General features: G+C 43.8%; 1 protein-coding gene across 6 annotated transcripts in view; it reads left to right on the top strand.

The window, feature by feature from the left end:
• The window catches only part of EVI5L (ecotropic viral integration site 5 like), a 51,246-nt gene that overhangs the window by 28,616 nt on the left and 6,854 nt on the right, over positions 1–15,776 (top strand). For 2 of the 6 annotated variants that reach the window (XM_081898385.1, XM_081898386.1), the window contains exons 10-20: positions 1,399–1,459; positions 2,065–2,118; positions 3,133–3,165; positions 10,657–10,797; positions 11,666–11,794; positions 12,362–12,502; positions 12,835–12,993; positions 13,338–13,484; positions 14,126–14,221; positions 14,708–14,803; positions 15,011–15,121. In XM_081898385.1, coding sequence (XP_081754511.1) covers positions 1,399–1,459; positions 2,065–2,118; positions 3,133–3,165; positions 10,657–10,797; positions 11,666–11,794; positions 12,362–12,502; positions 12,835–12,993; positions 13,338–13,484; positions 14,126–14,221; positions 14,708–14,803; positions 15,011–15,121 — 1,168 coding nt within the window. The remainder of the gene's footprint in view (positions 1–1,398; positions 1,460–2,064; positions 2,119–3,132; positions 3,166–10,656; positions 10,798–11,665; positions 11,795–12,361; positions 12,503–12,834; positions 12,994–13,337; positions 13,485–14,125; positions 14,222–14,707; positions 14,804–15,010; positions 15,122–15,776) is intronic. The other 4 variants (XM_081898387.1, XM_081898389.1, XM_081898388.1 and 1 more) reach the window with 4 other exon arrangements.

Genomic DNA, 15,776 nt, shown 5'->3' with positions numbered 1-15,776 from the left:
TTTTGAGAAGAAATATTAAAATCACTAAGAGTTAAAAACAATGAAACATTTTAAATATCGTTAAAACGAATAGCAAGAAGATTAAAACATATCATGTGTATCTAGATAGGCTTACACCAAAACAAAAATGCTTTAGCAAGTGCAAAAAAAGAGGGGGGGAGAGAGAGAGAGAGAGAGAGTCCAGTGAAGGTGCCTGCGTAATTATCAGTAGGCAGGTGGGAACAAAGTGTTGGTGCTGTTACACTGAAAGATCTCACAAGCATTATGTGACACCTGTAACAGTGCCAGTTCCACAGGCTAAAGCTCTTGAGTGGGCACATAAGGGATAAGGCAATTCGGCCTCATTACAGAGTAGCATGAGAGTGAGTGTAAAATACCGTGTTGTCGGAGACTAGAAACACAGATGGCTTTAGGGTCAGTATGTTAACTGCTAGCGGTTGCAGCTGAATCATATATTACCATTCCTTAATGACTTAATTGGAAGTTTAAAAGTCTCCTGATCGTGCAGGCGGCCTTGTGTCACTTCGTAATCATGACGTGTGACCCAGGAGACTTTGGAGTTGTGTTTGTCCAGCATGGATGGTTAGCTATTCCAGTCCTTGGCTTCTCTAGCGGCCAGATTGGGTGCAACTGTAGCAAATCTGATTTTTGCATAGAAAACAGGGGTTGGGATCTGGTTTAAGGAACAGAAAAGGGCATCCTGGTGAAGGCAGCTTAACCTCACAGGCTGCTCAGCTTCTTACAATTCATTGCCCAGACTTTTGTACCAGAAATGAGCCTAGCTTGGAGAAAATAGACCAAGGCAGACAGTGCCAGTTAATTAACTGGCAAGCATGGGAAAGATTGAGAGTCCCATGAGAGTCTCTTGAGAGTCCCATGGACTGCAAGAAGATCAAACCTCTCCATACTGAAGGAAATCAACCCTGAGTGCTCACTGGAAGGACAGATTGTGAAGCTGAGGCTCCAGTACTTTGGCCACCTCATGAGAAGAGAAGACTCCCTGGAGAAGACCCTGATGTTGGGAAAGATGGAGGGCACAAGGAGAAGGGGACGGCAGAGGACGAGATGGTTGGATAGTGTTTTCAAGGTTACCAGCATGAGTTTGACCAAACTGCGGGAGGCAGTGGAGGACAGAGGTGCCTGGCGTTCTCTGGTCCATGGGGTCACGAAGAGTCGGACACGACTAAACGACTAAACAACAACAACAACCCATAAGCCTATTACCCATGTTCCTTAAATTCTAACCCGCATAGACTTATTTTAATGTGATGGGGGCAGATCAGGTGTTAAATGCACAGGTGTGCTGCTATCATATCAGGCTTGTCTCTCAGAGCATCTCCAGAGCGCTGGCGTTCTGTAGGGAGAATCAGGGTGAACTGTATTTTGTCTGTGTTGCAGACTAGAGAAGGAATACACTGCAATCAAAAACAGAGAGATGGAAGAGCAGATTGAAATCAAGGTAAGCTGCCTCCTTACCTCCCCCCCCCCTGTACATTCCTGCACTTGTCTTGCACATATGGCAACATATAGAACAAAAACATGGGCGTTCCCCATGCTTCCTTTCCCCAAAAAGCTTGTCAACTTACTCTTTGTTCTTCCAGTGCAAGGCCTCAAGACACTGTTATCCTAAGGGTGTGCGGTGTTGTCCAATGGTCAGATCACATAGATGGTTTTGCTGTTTCATAGCAGTGCCTTGTACCCTTGGTATATTGGTCCTTCTGTCTGCTGCAGGGCTTGCATTCTTTCTACTGTGTCCTCTGCTGTTATAGAAACACTTGAACTTCAGGCAAAAGTTCAAGTGCTCACGTACCTTGGCTCCTTTTGTGTCATTCAGTGTACCTTAGCTTTTTTTTAAGCATTCCTTTCTTACTGAACTTTAAGATCTGTCTCTCTCTCACTCTCTCTGGTGTAATGCTTGCTTCCTGGTTATTCAATCAGCTGGTTGTGCTGATGGCTCTAGCTCGGTGTTCAGGATTTCAGCATAATTTCTGCATGCTGGCCATCGCTTAACAAAAGCTGATTCTTACAGATTAGAATGCATGTTGACTTTGATCTCGCTTGCAGAGGCTCCGTTCTGAGAACCGTCTTCTGAAACAGCGAATTGAGACCCTGGAGAAGGTGAGGAGAGTACCCGGCCGCATGAAAATTCACTTCCTCCGCTTCCAGACTAGTTTGGCCACCAAAAACGAGGCCTTACACAACCGACTGTCCCGGTTGACTGTGGACACTACTCAGGGCGCTAGCCATTAGTCTCTGCTGCGTACCTTCACAGAGACTGCTGGGGGTGTTTTTATTTCAGGAGGGTAGGGAGTAATATATGTCCGAAGCAGTGTTGCTCAGCTCTCTCACAACCTTTGCTGGTAATGAAGAAGCGGCAAAACCTTGGTGATCTGCTGCCTGCACTCTTTAAGATGGAAAAAGTAAACTGCAGGAGCTGCAGACACATGATTAGCCCAAAAAACTTCAGCTTGGATGATAACTTAAAACAGAAGCAACTTTTATTATATTCTGGACACTCCAAGCCTGCTATTGGGACTTCACTGTGCGGCAATTGAACCTTTCATTGTTTTTCAGCTATGCTGTGCCATATACCTCAAATGACCTTATTTTGTGCTAAATATTAAAGTTTTACATGAAAAATATAGAAGTTATTTGGCCCCGTTTTGATGTACTGTTAACAGAGATCTTGGAGACTTGCCCAGAGCCAGCAACTCCAGGGAGTCTGGCTAATTGGAGACTGGGCAACACACAAGTTTGACTCCTAAAATAAGATCTCTTCCATCGACCTAATGGGCAATAAAATGACAGGCCGCTGCAGCATTTGCAGGATTGAAGCGAAGTTAATGCAAGACAAGATTTTCTTGAGGGAATCCATATCTGTTTGCCTTCCCCTGTGGACAGGCACAAAGCACATGCATAAAATGTGCCTTGCTTTCTCCATAAAGGGAAGTGTCACGCTGCAGATTGGACACTGTTCTGGAATGGAAGTTCTCTACTTGGGCTCTGTTGGGTTCTTTATCTTTTTTCTTCTGTGCTTCTAGCTATAGAGTGCGTGTGTGACCTTGCTTTTGTATCTTTTTCTTTCCTTCATCTTTCCTTCCTTGTCTGGATCTCCCTCTTCTGAGTCTGTAGGAGAGTGCTGCTTTGGCAGATAGATTGATCCAGGTATGGTACAACCTTTTTTATTTCTAATTCTCCTCTTGGTGTAACATTTCATTCCAGGACAGAAAAACCACTTGCAGCCTTATCTTTGTGTTTGGCACTTCCACCCAGAAGAGTTCAGACTAACAATTCTGTATTGGTTCTTGAATCACCCGTAACATTCTTTAAAGGGGGACTCTTAAGTTGCATCCATTAGATCATGTGATATTAATGATGCTGCAATCCTTCCTGTTTTATGCAGCTAAGGATGTGAGCTCTGAAGCCGTAGCTTTCTACGTCACTGTTTGCTGATTGGCTTTTAGCTAGAAGGATGCTCACTTAAACTGGCTGAAAGTTTCTGGGTCTTAGCAGATCAGTTATTATTATTATTTTAGCAGATTCAAAATTAACAATGCTCTGGCTGACTTACCTGGTTTTTAGGATACAGTGCTGTAGAGACTTAAAAACTGTAGCCCTCAACTACTTGTTGTGGGTGGGTGAGGGAAGTGTCAGAGGAAGAACCATGACACTGCAACACCTCTATTGTGTGAAAATCACTGCATTTTCTGCAGTATCCTTGATATCTAATTTCTTACATAGATATCACGTCTATATGGGAAACAGCATGCAGACTACTTTCTTTATGGAGATACTGCTTCCATAGGAAATTACATGTCTTCAGTGTGAATGCCCATCATTCTTTATTCTGCAAAGTCCTAGAAGAAATAAGGGTTTATTAAAGCTGCAGGGGGTTCCGTTGGAAGCTTTCTGAATGGGCTGTAGATGTGGATATTGGAAGTTTCTCCATGGTTATCTTTTTAATATGTGGATGAATTTTCTTCCAAGACACCAATATATAAACTATAGCTGCAAGGAGGAGAAGGGGCCAAAATCATTAAAACTGCTCTTAGCTAAACATCTGCTTCTGAGTTTTGTGTGGAAATGCATGGGAATAAAACCTTCAGGATTCTGAAAAATGAGGTTCTTAATAACAGTCTTCACCAACACCTCCAGATGTTTTGGGTTAAATTTCCATTAGCTCCAGCCAGTATAGCTAGAGTTGATGGCCATAATAGACCAAAACATCTGGAGTGCACCTTGTTGGCAAAGCGGTTACAGCAAATTAGTTCCAACTAGTGTTTAACGCTGAGCTACTTTTGAACAAAATACTTTTGCTAATTAAGTAAGAGTTGTATTGTCTATTTAGAATTGTAAGGTAGATTATGTGGATGACTTAACATCACCTTGACTTGCTTATACTACAGGACTCCTCTTGGCAACTCATACAAACCCTCCCTGGGGTACAACACTTCTTTTCTTGCACTGAGATACATATATGGGGAAGCTTAGTATATGCCCCAAATACTAGGCAAACTCAGAGGTTGCAAACAAGGTCTGGCATTTGATTGTGCAAGTGGCACAACCAACACCAATACTGACAAATGATGCAGCCCATTCAATAAATAAAGTGATGGCACATCTGTCGGTGTAGAATCTGACTGCGCTTGTCTTGTGAGAATGCCACACTCAGACTTCCACGCACGGGGAAGAGCTCCGATCAAAGGGAAGGACCTCCTATTTTCTAAGAACACCAATCTTTCCCAATAAGATTACTTACTGTTTTTCTTCATCAGTGTTCTTATTGCTTGTCATGGGTCCTTTCTTGTGCTGTACAAATAGGAAGTATTCGGCTGTTCAGCGTTAACGATCCTTGGACAGCCTGTTTAACTCTTATTCTAAACTAATCCTGTTCAGTTACTTGATGCTACATGCCACTGAATAAAGTTTTGCTTAGGGTCAAAAACCAGGATTAGGCTTGAACTCTGTTTTTCATGGGAATCAGAATCTTTTACAGCTCTGTTAGATTTTAGTACTGGCAGCACTGCTTGAAGTTGGGAGGTATTGGCATGATATGTAAAACACAAATCCCCAGGCAACGGTGGATACTGCTTCTTGTCCTGTTAGTGCAAGAAAGCACAAAAAGGACTGCCCTGTCTATGACTTCATCATACCCCAGCTTCCTTACATGTGTACCTGCAATTTAGCTCAATAAGTTCTTAATTTGTCTGTCAGTCTTTTCATATATCTTCCCATATTATTGCTTCTGGCCCAGACTTAGATGTCTATAGACATCTCCACCCCTCTCTCATTGCAGAAATTAATCGTGAAATAAAGTAGGACAGAGCCAACTGTTCAACAACAACAACAACAAAATGGCACTAAAAGGGGTGGTGGGGAGATCTTTTCTAAAAGACCTCTCAAAGCTAACCTTCTCCCCCCCCCCCCACGTCTGCCTGTTTCAATACCACAATTTACAGTCACAGAAATTGTGTGGGTCCCAAAATATCTCTTGAGTGTCAAAGGCCAAGGGAAAGAGGCACATCTTCTGTATTCACCAACAACTACAGTGAAGTTGCCAGACACACGATTGTGGGGGAGGGAATTCCACAACTGCCACAGAAAATGACCTCCTGGGAGGGGCCACTAGGGGCGCATCAGAAGATGGCTGACAATAACATCTCTCCCACCCACACGAGGTAATTTGGAGGCTGTGATGGGAGTAAATAGCCTCCCCCCCCCAGGGTTGGGGGGGGCTGCCCTTGCCTGCTGTGCCCTATACCACCCCCGAATGTGTGGGGATGGGGGCACTAGGCAGAATGCCCTCCTGTGGATTTCGGCGCTCCTGGACGCTGCCTCTGATCCGCGCCTCTAGCTGCAAGAACTTCAAAAGAAATGATTAGGATGAAGCGAATGCACATATTTCAAGGAAGGAGGGGGAGTAAAGATTGCTTACAGAAGAGATCTCTGATAAACAAGATGAGTCGGAGGAACAAGAATCAATCAGATGAAGATACACCAAGACTCGGTATGGCAAAGGGACTGGATGGGGGGGAAAACTTTCCTTTCTTTCCTCTATGTGATTAAACAAGATTCCCCCCCCCCCCTCACAAGTCAGAAATGTCGTTTGAAGGACTTAAGCTGTGGATTTACGTCTGTGTGGAGATAAACTTTCTAACCAAAGCATGTTTTAAGAAGAGCGTGGAATGTATAAGGGCTTTCGAATGACGCAGTTAAAAATACCGTCGCCATATTGGGAAGTTCTGTCGGAGAACTTAAGTCTGGGAGGAGAAACAGAGAAATAGAGCTGTTTTTATATTGTGGGTGAAACTCCTCAGAGGGACTTAAGAACGACAGTTCTGTGATTAATGATGGAAAGAGCGATGTTATCTATGAATGCGATGATATATGGAAACCATCTCGATTTGAGGATTGGACGAACGGAAAAATTCACACAGGATTATTATTGGTGTTTATCAGTTTAAGAAGATTATCAGAAGAGATCATAAAGAAAAAAGAGAAAATGTACGAACAAGATAAGATGTGGAAACAGCAAGATAAGACTGGATAGAATTATGAACTTTGTTTGGACTGATTTGGACATTAATGCAGTAGCAAGGAGATGATCAGAATCCCCCTTCGGATCTTGAAATATGGGTCCCCTCAACAAAATTTAAAATTCGGCTTTGTAATTCGGAATTTATGTGATGTGATTTGATTTGATTGGCCGGTTAATAAAAATTATTTAAAAAAGAAAATGACCTCCTGGGTCACCACACCTGAGCTTCTAGCTTCTGAGGGCAGCTATCTCATTGTGTTTTTCTTACTGTGTATTTGTTTCATCGGCACACACATTGATGTACAGCTAAGGGTAACTATTTTGCAAAAGCACACAGTGCTTCCAATTAGAGACAGACACTGTAGTGCTTCTAATGGGTCCCAGACACTCACCAAGTGGTTCTTAATTAAGTCTGATGGAGGACCTACTTAAGATCTTTGCCAGCCGGAAAAGACTTGGGGTGGGGAGGAACCATGATGAATGCAGATGGTATTATTCAGAGAAGAAAAGCTGGTGTGGTGTTGAGGCTGACAGTAGTAGGCTTGGAAAGAGGAAGGACATTCCCTCAGTCTATGAAGCCCATTTCCCCCCTAGTCCATGGGCAAGTCACAGATACCTCTCAAGGGCAGAAGGTGAGCTTTCTGGTTTCCCCTAATTGGTTTCCTGCCTCTGCCCACAGGTATTCTCTGAATTTGCGAATTGCTTTCGATGACTGGACATCTGTTCCTTGTATACACAATATGGCTGATGGCACAGGCTCTGTGTAAAGACAAATTCCTGGAACATTATGTTTTCACATCTTATGCTGACATAAGGCATATAAATATTACAGTTTCTAGGAATTACAATTTTTAACTAATAAGGCACACATCTCTTACAGTTGCGCCTAGAAAACCGTGAAATTCTTTGGCCCTCCCCAACCCTTGCTGCAGGCTGTGCCTCCCAAGCAGAATCTAAGAGTACAGAACCTTCTTTCTGTAACATAACAGGCCCTTTTGGAGCATGTGGATCTGGGGGTTGTATTAAATGGGCCTTGTGTAGATTTGGGGGAGCTGGAAGTCTTTTGGGGGGCAGTGTTGCACAACTGGAATGAGAAGCATGGTAGCATTTCTGGGCTAGATGCCTTTTAAAGCACCATATGTATCAAAGTCTTCCATTCAAAGCACTTTGTCTCAGAGAGATGGATTCTAGCTTAGCCTTTTCAGTAAAGCGATAGCTTAGCTTTGCACACATGCAAAGGGTTTTACATAGGATTGCTTTCAAAGGAGCAGCCCCCCTTCATATACCTTGTGATGTCATATGGACTTAACCACATGTAGCATTAAAAGACTGGTGCGCTCCTTAGTCAACCAAGTGAAATAAAAATGGGAGCAAAACCTACATGCACAATCCTTTTTTTGTATGGCTAGCGCTAGAGCAATGCTTTGGGAAGCCGGTATGGTAATTAATGCTACTCTGCTTACCACTTAAAAAAACCCAAAAAAAACCTCTTTAAGAAGAACCCTGCTGGATGAGACCGAAGACCCATCTAGTCGAGCATCTTGTTCTGACAGTGGCCAACCAAATGCCTATGAGAAGGCCACAAGCAGAGCATGCACACAGCAGCATTCGGAAAAGTGCTGCATCCAATACTAGAAGCAATCCAGACACCATAGCTAGTAGCTGTTAATAATTTTATCCTTCGCAAATATATCTAAACCTCTTTCAAAACCATCTGAATTGAAGGCCATTACTATATGTTGTGGTTGCAATCTATGTACTGTGAGAAAAATACTTCCTTTTGTCTCTCTAGAATCTTTTGACATTCAGCTTCATTAGATGGTGTTGGGTTTTGGTATTCTATGTGACAGGCAGAGACGTATCTCTAGCCACTCTGTGTGCATAATTTTATATAACTTGGTCATGTCACACCTAACTTGCCATATTTTCAAAACTAAAATGCCATAAAAGTTGTAAGTTTTTCCCCAAGGGAGTTGTTCCAGTCTCATCATCATTTTGGTTGTTCGTTTTTGAAATTTTTTCAGTTCTACTAAATAACTTTTGAGATGTGGTGTCTAGAACTGTACACAGTATTCTAAGTGCGGTCGCATCACAGATTTGTATAAGGGCATTATGAAGCTCCCTGCTCCTTAACATGGAATTTGCCTTTTTCACATTTGCCGCACACAAAGTCTGCATTTTCACTGGGCCGTCTACCAGGGCAAGTCTCAATACTGATCCTTGTAGGACTCCCCTTCTTACATCCTTTGTGAGAACTGTCCATTTCCCCCAACTCTCTGATTTCTGTTCTTTAACCAGATAACTGATCCATAAAATGACCTCTCTTCTTACCCCATGACTGCTGAGCTCAGGAGTCTTCAGTGAGGGACTTTTATCAAATGCTTTTTGTCAGACTAAGTACGTCTGGTTGACTGGGTCACACCTATCCAAATGTTTATTGATACTGTCAAAGGACTTTAAAAGGTTAGTGAGACAGGAAAACTGCAGCCTAAAGAACAACAGCAACAGTCCTAATTCTGCCAAGAAGGCTATTTTCCACTAAACCACACCCACTTGCCCTATATGTGATGTCAGGTGTGGGGCGGTAAAGATGAGGAGCTTTAAAGTGCTCTCCTGATCGTTCCTTGGCAAGCAAAGCTTGCTGTCTGTGCTGATCAGTGCTGCTGGGAGTAGCTGCGTTGCTGACCTGCCAAAATGACCTGTCAAAGGTGGAGAGCTCAACTAGCCATTAATTTCTCAGATCCATCCTGGACTCCTTTTTTAAAAAATGGTATTAGAGTGGCCAATTTATACTTTTCCATACAAGACTGATCTTGGGGACAAGCCATATATTTTATGTTCAAAGGATTCTTCAAGAACTCTCGGGTGGTTACCAATGGGACTTGGTGATTTGTTTGGTTTTAATTTGTCAGTGATGCCTAGAACTTCACCTCTTCTCACCAGTTTGCTTCAGTTCAGGCGCAGGGATCTGCCCTGCATTTTCTGCAATGAAGACAGATGCAAGGAATTTATTCAGCTCCTCCGCAATCTCACTTTCTTCTTTTATCACTCCTTTGATTTCCCCCCATCATTTAAAGATCCAACTGCCTCCCAGTTTCCTGCTTTTTATGTATTCAATTTTTTTGTTGGTCTTAATGTTTTTAGTGATGTGCTTTGCAAACTTTTCTTTTTTTGCATCCCTTGTTGTCTGCTTGCATTTCTCTGCATTTCCCTGTTTAGGGAAGTTTTTAATGTTTGATGTTTTATCACTTTATTATTATTATTAGTAGTAGTAGTAGTAGTAGTAGTATTAGTATTATTCTATTGGGAGCCGCCCAGAGTGGCTGGGGAAACCCAGCCAGATGGGCGGAGTATAAATAATAAATTATTTTTATTTTATTTTATTTTATTTTATCAAAGTTCATGCTGCTTTTTGCTCTTCACATTTGGGCAGGACTTTCATTCACTGAAGGAAGACTTCTTGCCTCTAATGCCTTCCTATACATTCTAAATGGGCTTCTGTCATAGTTTTGAAGAACTTGCAAGCATCATTGAGAGATTTGATCCTTTTGACTGGTAAAAAGGAAGCTGAACGGCAGTTTTCTCATTTTTGAGAATTTTCCTTTTTTGAAGTCAAATGTAACTGTTGGACTTTGCTGGCAATGTCCCACTTACATCTTCGTTGAATTTGATAACACTGGTCACAGTTCCCAGTTGGCTCATCAACACTTACATCTTGCACCGGGTCCTGGGTGCCTTTTAAGATTAAGTTGAGGGTAGCCTCCCTTCCATTCAGTTCTATGGCCAGCTGTTTTCGGGCATTGTCATTTGGGGTATTTAGAAACTTTCTCTCTTTATCATGGCCAGATCACACATGTACCCAGACACCCATTGTTACAACATTTCCTCATTTGGATACCTGCTTGATTTCATACATCATCTCAAGATCACCTTGCACACTTTAGCTGAGGGCTGGGGGTGATAATACTTTCCCCAGTACTAAGGGACTCCTGGGACATGGAATTGCCTCTCATAGTGATGCAGTGGAGGAGAGTGCACATCCTCAATTGGAATCCCACAGAGAAATGACACGTGGGTGTGTTTCTCTTGAGATAATAGCTTCTCGTCTCATTTTTCAGGGCCAAGTTACCCGCGCACAGGAGGCTGAAGAGAACTACATCATCAAGCGAGAACTGGCAGTGGTTAAGCAACAGTGCAGTTCAGCAACCGAGAATTTGCAGAAGGCTCAAAGCACTATTCGGCAATTGCAGGAACAGCAGGTGATGGGCATCACAAATGAAACAGTCCGGGGCATGGGGAGGGGGTGAAATTAAAGAGGTACAAGTACCGTATTCTTTGCTCTATAAGACTCACTTTTTCCCTCCTAAAAAGTAAGGGGAAATGTGTGTGTGTCTTATGGAGCGAATGCAGGCTGCGCAGCAATCCCAGAAGCCAGAACAGCAAAAGGGATCACTGCTTTCGCTGCGCAGCAATCCCTCTTGCTGTTCTGGCTTCTGAGATTCAGAATATATTTTTTCTTGTTTTCCTCCTCCAAAAACTAGGTGCGTCTTGTGGTCTGGTGCGTCTTATAGAGCGAAAAGTACGGTGAACTGGTTTGGTGTTGGTGGTTTTCCTGGCCCAAGAAGTACAGAGTAGCCCCTATTTCTTCTCTCTCTCTCTCTCTCTCTCTCTCTCTCTCTCTCTCTTCCTAATAGCACAAAGAATTCAATGCACTCAAATTCATGGGTTTTTAAAAATTAGTTTTGCCACTGAGTAAATATACCTTTGTCTTCCTAGTGCAGAGGGAGGGAATCCTTTTGGCTCCACAGGCCAGATCTCTTTTCAGGAGCTGCCTCATGGGCCAAATTTGACATGAGGGGAGGGTCAGTGGCAGAATGTTAAACATCTCCCTGCCTACTTTTCTGCCCCCTACAAGTGCATTTTGGTAAACACGCTCAACCACTGCAGTAAAAACTGTCGAAAACATTGAAGATGGCATTTGTTACCTGAAGGCTTATGGATGGTTGCAACATCTAGGAACTAGTAGCAGTAGTAATAATAATAATACTATATTACTTGTACCTCGCCCATCCAACTGGGTTGTCCCAGCCACTCTGGTTTTATCAACGTTTCTCATCCTGTTTGCAGGGAAATCCCCGCTACTCTGAGGAGTTTGTGAGTCACCTTGAAACAGAGCTGGAACAGTCACGTTTGCGGGAGTCTGAGACCCTGAGTGCACTTAAAGAGATGCAGGACAAAGTGCTGGACATGGAGAAGGTACATTGGCTAAAAGAACTAGCATGAAACATGCATGTTTTAGAAAGCAACCTAGGCTAGTAGGGCCTGAGCTCCCAAAAGCTTGATACAGACCTCTCTGCAATGCTCATGTTGATGAAGATTGTATTATGGGGGGGGGTGAATTTACACTTATCAGTCTCAGCAAGGAAAAGTCAAGAGATTACCTTTTCTTGTTTGCTCTTCTATGATTTGTCTTCCTTTCTGAATATACACCTTGAAGTTGCATCAGTAGTTTCTGCAGAAAAACTGTTGAAAACTGCACTTTTCAAGGGCAGTTTAAATACGGATTTTATCATGATCAAGATGCATTCAGGAGAAATTGTTGTCACGGGAAAGATAGCAGGGAAAGAGCAATTTTGGGTGAGATTCATCCTCACAAAACTCATCAGAACTTATTGGGTATATTCATCCTGGGACTCTAGGTAGCATGCGTGATATTTAAAGAGGTCTGGTTTTCCTGATTGCACTCTTCAGAATTTTGGACTTTTGGGCACCAGAGTGGGTTGAAATGCTTCAACAATATCACAAACCCTCTTCCCTCGGCAGAAGAATAGCTTGCTTCCGGATGAAAACAATGTGGCCCGCCTTCAGGAAGAGCTGAAGGCTATGAAAGTGCGGGAGTCTGAGGCTATGAAATCCTTTCGGGAACTGCAGCAGCAGGTGAAGGAGCTCAACGACAATTGGCAGGTATGATCCACTGGAATGGTGGCCCACCAAAGCTGTGCTCTGCTTCCTTGTCCCTGTTGCTGAATTCCTACATGCTGGTGTTTCGGTGACATATGGTAACCCCCTTTTTTATGGAAGACTGCAAGGGCTCGACCTGTAAATTACATAGCAGTATATCTGATACTCATACCAAGCAAGGGTTTTAAATAAAAATTAGTTAGATATATAAGCAATCACAGCATATAAGGAAATAGCATGGTCTTAAAGTAGAGCACATGGGAGTATTGAGACCAATGAGCATCATATGCCTATATTAAGACGTGAAAGTTATCCTTCTGTCTCCCTCACTCTAGGCCCACCTGAGCCGGACAGGCGGGCGATGGAAGGACTCTCCTCGCAAGAACACAATGAATGACCTCCAAGACGAATTGATGAGTCTCCGTCTGCGTGAGACGCAGGCCCAAGCTGAAGTCCGTGAACTGCGTCAGAGGGTGGTGGAACTTGAAACCCAGGTGACAATCTTTTGTTGTTGTTGTTGTTGTTGTTGAGTTGCAGTTATGGCAATTCCGCACAAACTCTTTGAAAAACATAAATTTCTATTCTTATGGCTAGAAATTGACTTGAGATCTTTCCACTTGCAATGTGAGCATATTTCCTTAACTGAAGACCTGGTTTGGTTTGGGGTTTTTTTAACATGCAAACAATGACACTCTAGTCAGTGAAAGTATACTGTATTATAGGCACTTATTGAGTACACTCAGAGTGTGCCACGTAAGAATATGGTGCACACCAACCTATTTGTCATAAGCGTGTCTGGTCTTGGAAGGGTCCAAGTATCATCTTGCCTTTATTCCAGGATCAGATCCACAGCAACCATTTAAACCGGATGGAGCAGGAGTGTGCTGGGCTGCATGAAAAGGTCCAGTACCTTACGGCCCAGAACAAGGGGCTGCAGACCCAGCTGAGTGAGACCAAGCGCAAGCATGCTGAATCCGAGTGCAAGGTGAGATCTGGTCTAATGCCATGCAGTTGACATAGGCTGCTTTCTCTTAAGCCTTTCATGCATGACAAGGAAGGAATCTTGCTGCACTGCTGCTCTGAAGTCAAGGAACTCAGAGCAGAAATCATGCACATTTACAGAATACACCCCACCCTCCGAATCAGTTCCCTGGCACTGGTGCCCTGCATTGGCTTACCAGTTGTGGTTTGTTTCATCCATTCCCATTTCAATATAACATTAAACCAGAGATTGTGCTTTGTGGCTTCATGCTAGGGAGGGAAGGAAGCGGGTGCCCATTTGTGTATTCATGAAAAACAATTGACTATTTACCATAACATGCAAACACATCCATGGAGAGCCCAGATTTTGTCTGTTTATTCTGAAGAGGAGACTGGGCTCCTGCATGTCTGACATCTTTGATTTTAGCCGCTGTCCTGGATTTTAGTCAGTGTCCTGTGTGTATTCCTGGGAATTCCAGGTAGTTTAGTGACTCATTGCGGGTCTCGTGAGATCTTCAGCTGCCAAAAGAAACTGCAGGCGGTCCTCCCCCCAACCCCCAATGTACTGCCCACCGCCCCCATTGGCTGACCTCGTTGCTTGCACTCCACTGGGCTGCTGCCACCGGCTTGCATTTTCTGTTTCAGAGCAAAGAAGAGGTGATGGCTGTGCGCCTGCGAGAAGCCGACAGCATGGCTGCAGTGGCAGAGATGCGGCAGCGGATTGCTGAGCTGGAGATCCAGGTTAGGGAGCAAGGAGGATAAGGAGCAATGAACCTGCCTTGTACCTAAAGCAGCATTTTCCCCCCAGGAGTATTTGTTTCTTGTTGTATGAACTGTTGTTCCTTTTGTGTCTGCAGCTAGCTGAGAGGTCTGGGGGCTAAAAACATGTTTTATTTGTCATTGTTTAAACTAGGGGTAGCCAGTGTTGGTCCCCTTATTTAGTTCTGCTTACACAGCTTACAAGTTTTTTGTTTATTTTTAAGAGACCTGAAGATCAAGCATTCAACTTTTGTTTACATAAGGAATTCTGTACAGGAAATACAGACTGTCGTTTCTCCAATTCCCTTTTTCAAAACGTAAACAATCAGCCACACGGACTGTGTCAAATTTGTATAATGTAGACAAAGTGCTTGCTCATTTGTGCAGTCTGTGAAATAATGCATACACTTCCTTCTCTGCCAAGCATCCGACCCTTGTAAATTCCCATCTCTTCTTTCTTCCACACAGAGGGAAGAAGGGATGATTCAGGGCCAGCTCAACAACTCCGACTCCTCCCAGTACATCCGTGAACTCAAGGATCAGATTGATGAGCTCAAGGCAGAGGTGAGCCCAAACTAGTAGGAGAAAGGGAGGAGGAATCCGCCAAGGGGTTGGGGTTGTGTGACTTCTGGTGTCTTCTCTGCTGGCCTCTGTTAGCACCCTGCATCAAGTCACGGCTGCCTGTTTTTCTTTTTGAAGATTTAATATTTATTGTTTGCAATCGAAGAATACAAATACGCCTCCGTCTGTGTCCCCATTCCTTCTCCCCAGCTGCCTATTTCTGTGCAGGGCCTCCAGCTGGAGAACAGACATAAGCGACTGGGGCTTACAAAACTGCTGATTTCCTCAGGAGCTGATAGAGATCAGAAGTCAGCTTTTAAGGTGCGAGTCAACCAGGTGGTTGGCTACCAGTTGGAACTCACTGCAAAGGAGCTCCAAAGACTCTCACAAGGGCATAGGAAGGAGATTTCAGTGGGCGAGAACTAGGGTAATGATGGAAGGTGAAGAGTAAGTTACCCCCCCCCACGCCTATGTGATGTAAAAAACAACAACCCATTTTTCTTGCTGTAAAGCTAGCCATCTCTGCCTCTCGCACACCTGCGGAAAAGTCTTCCCTCTCAAAAGTTATTCATTTTCACAGCCCAGATTCCTTGCCAACCCTGGGAGGGGATGTTCATGTAACACAGACAAATGTGCTCTTCTGTTCCAACCAGGGTGGAGACTTTATATGTTGTTTGATAACCCTCTGATCTGGGGCGCGGCTTCCATTTCAACTTATTCCCTGAGCACAGGATCGCCACTGTTTTCAGGAGCTTTTTGTGCATGTTCTGCGTGAGGCGTCCTCTCCACCGTGGGTTCTTTCTCTGCATCAGAGTTAATGTCATCTAACGGTCCCATTAGGCAGAGTGCCAAGTCCATCATGGCTGTCCCAATGCAGTCGCGGGGAGCCTGCGTCCCTCTGGATACATTGGGGCTCCCCACTCTTGTCAGCCCCAACCATCATGGCCAAAGGGTCAGAGACAGTGGGAGTTGTACT

Source organism: Podarcis melisellensis (genome assembly GCF_964234715.1).
Source record: "Podarcis melisellensis genome assembly, chromosome: 2".
Lineage (NCBI taxonomy): Eukaryota > Metazoa > Chordata > Lepidosauria > Squamata > Lacertidae > Podarcis > Podarcis melisellensis.
This window is presented reverse-complemented; position numbering and strand designations above follow the sequence as displayed.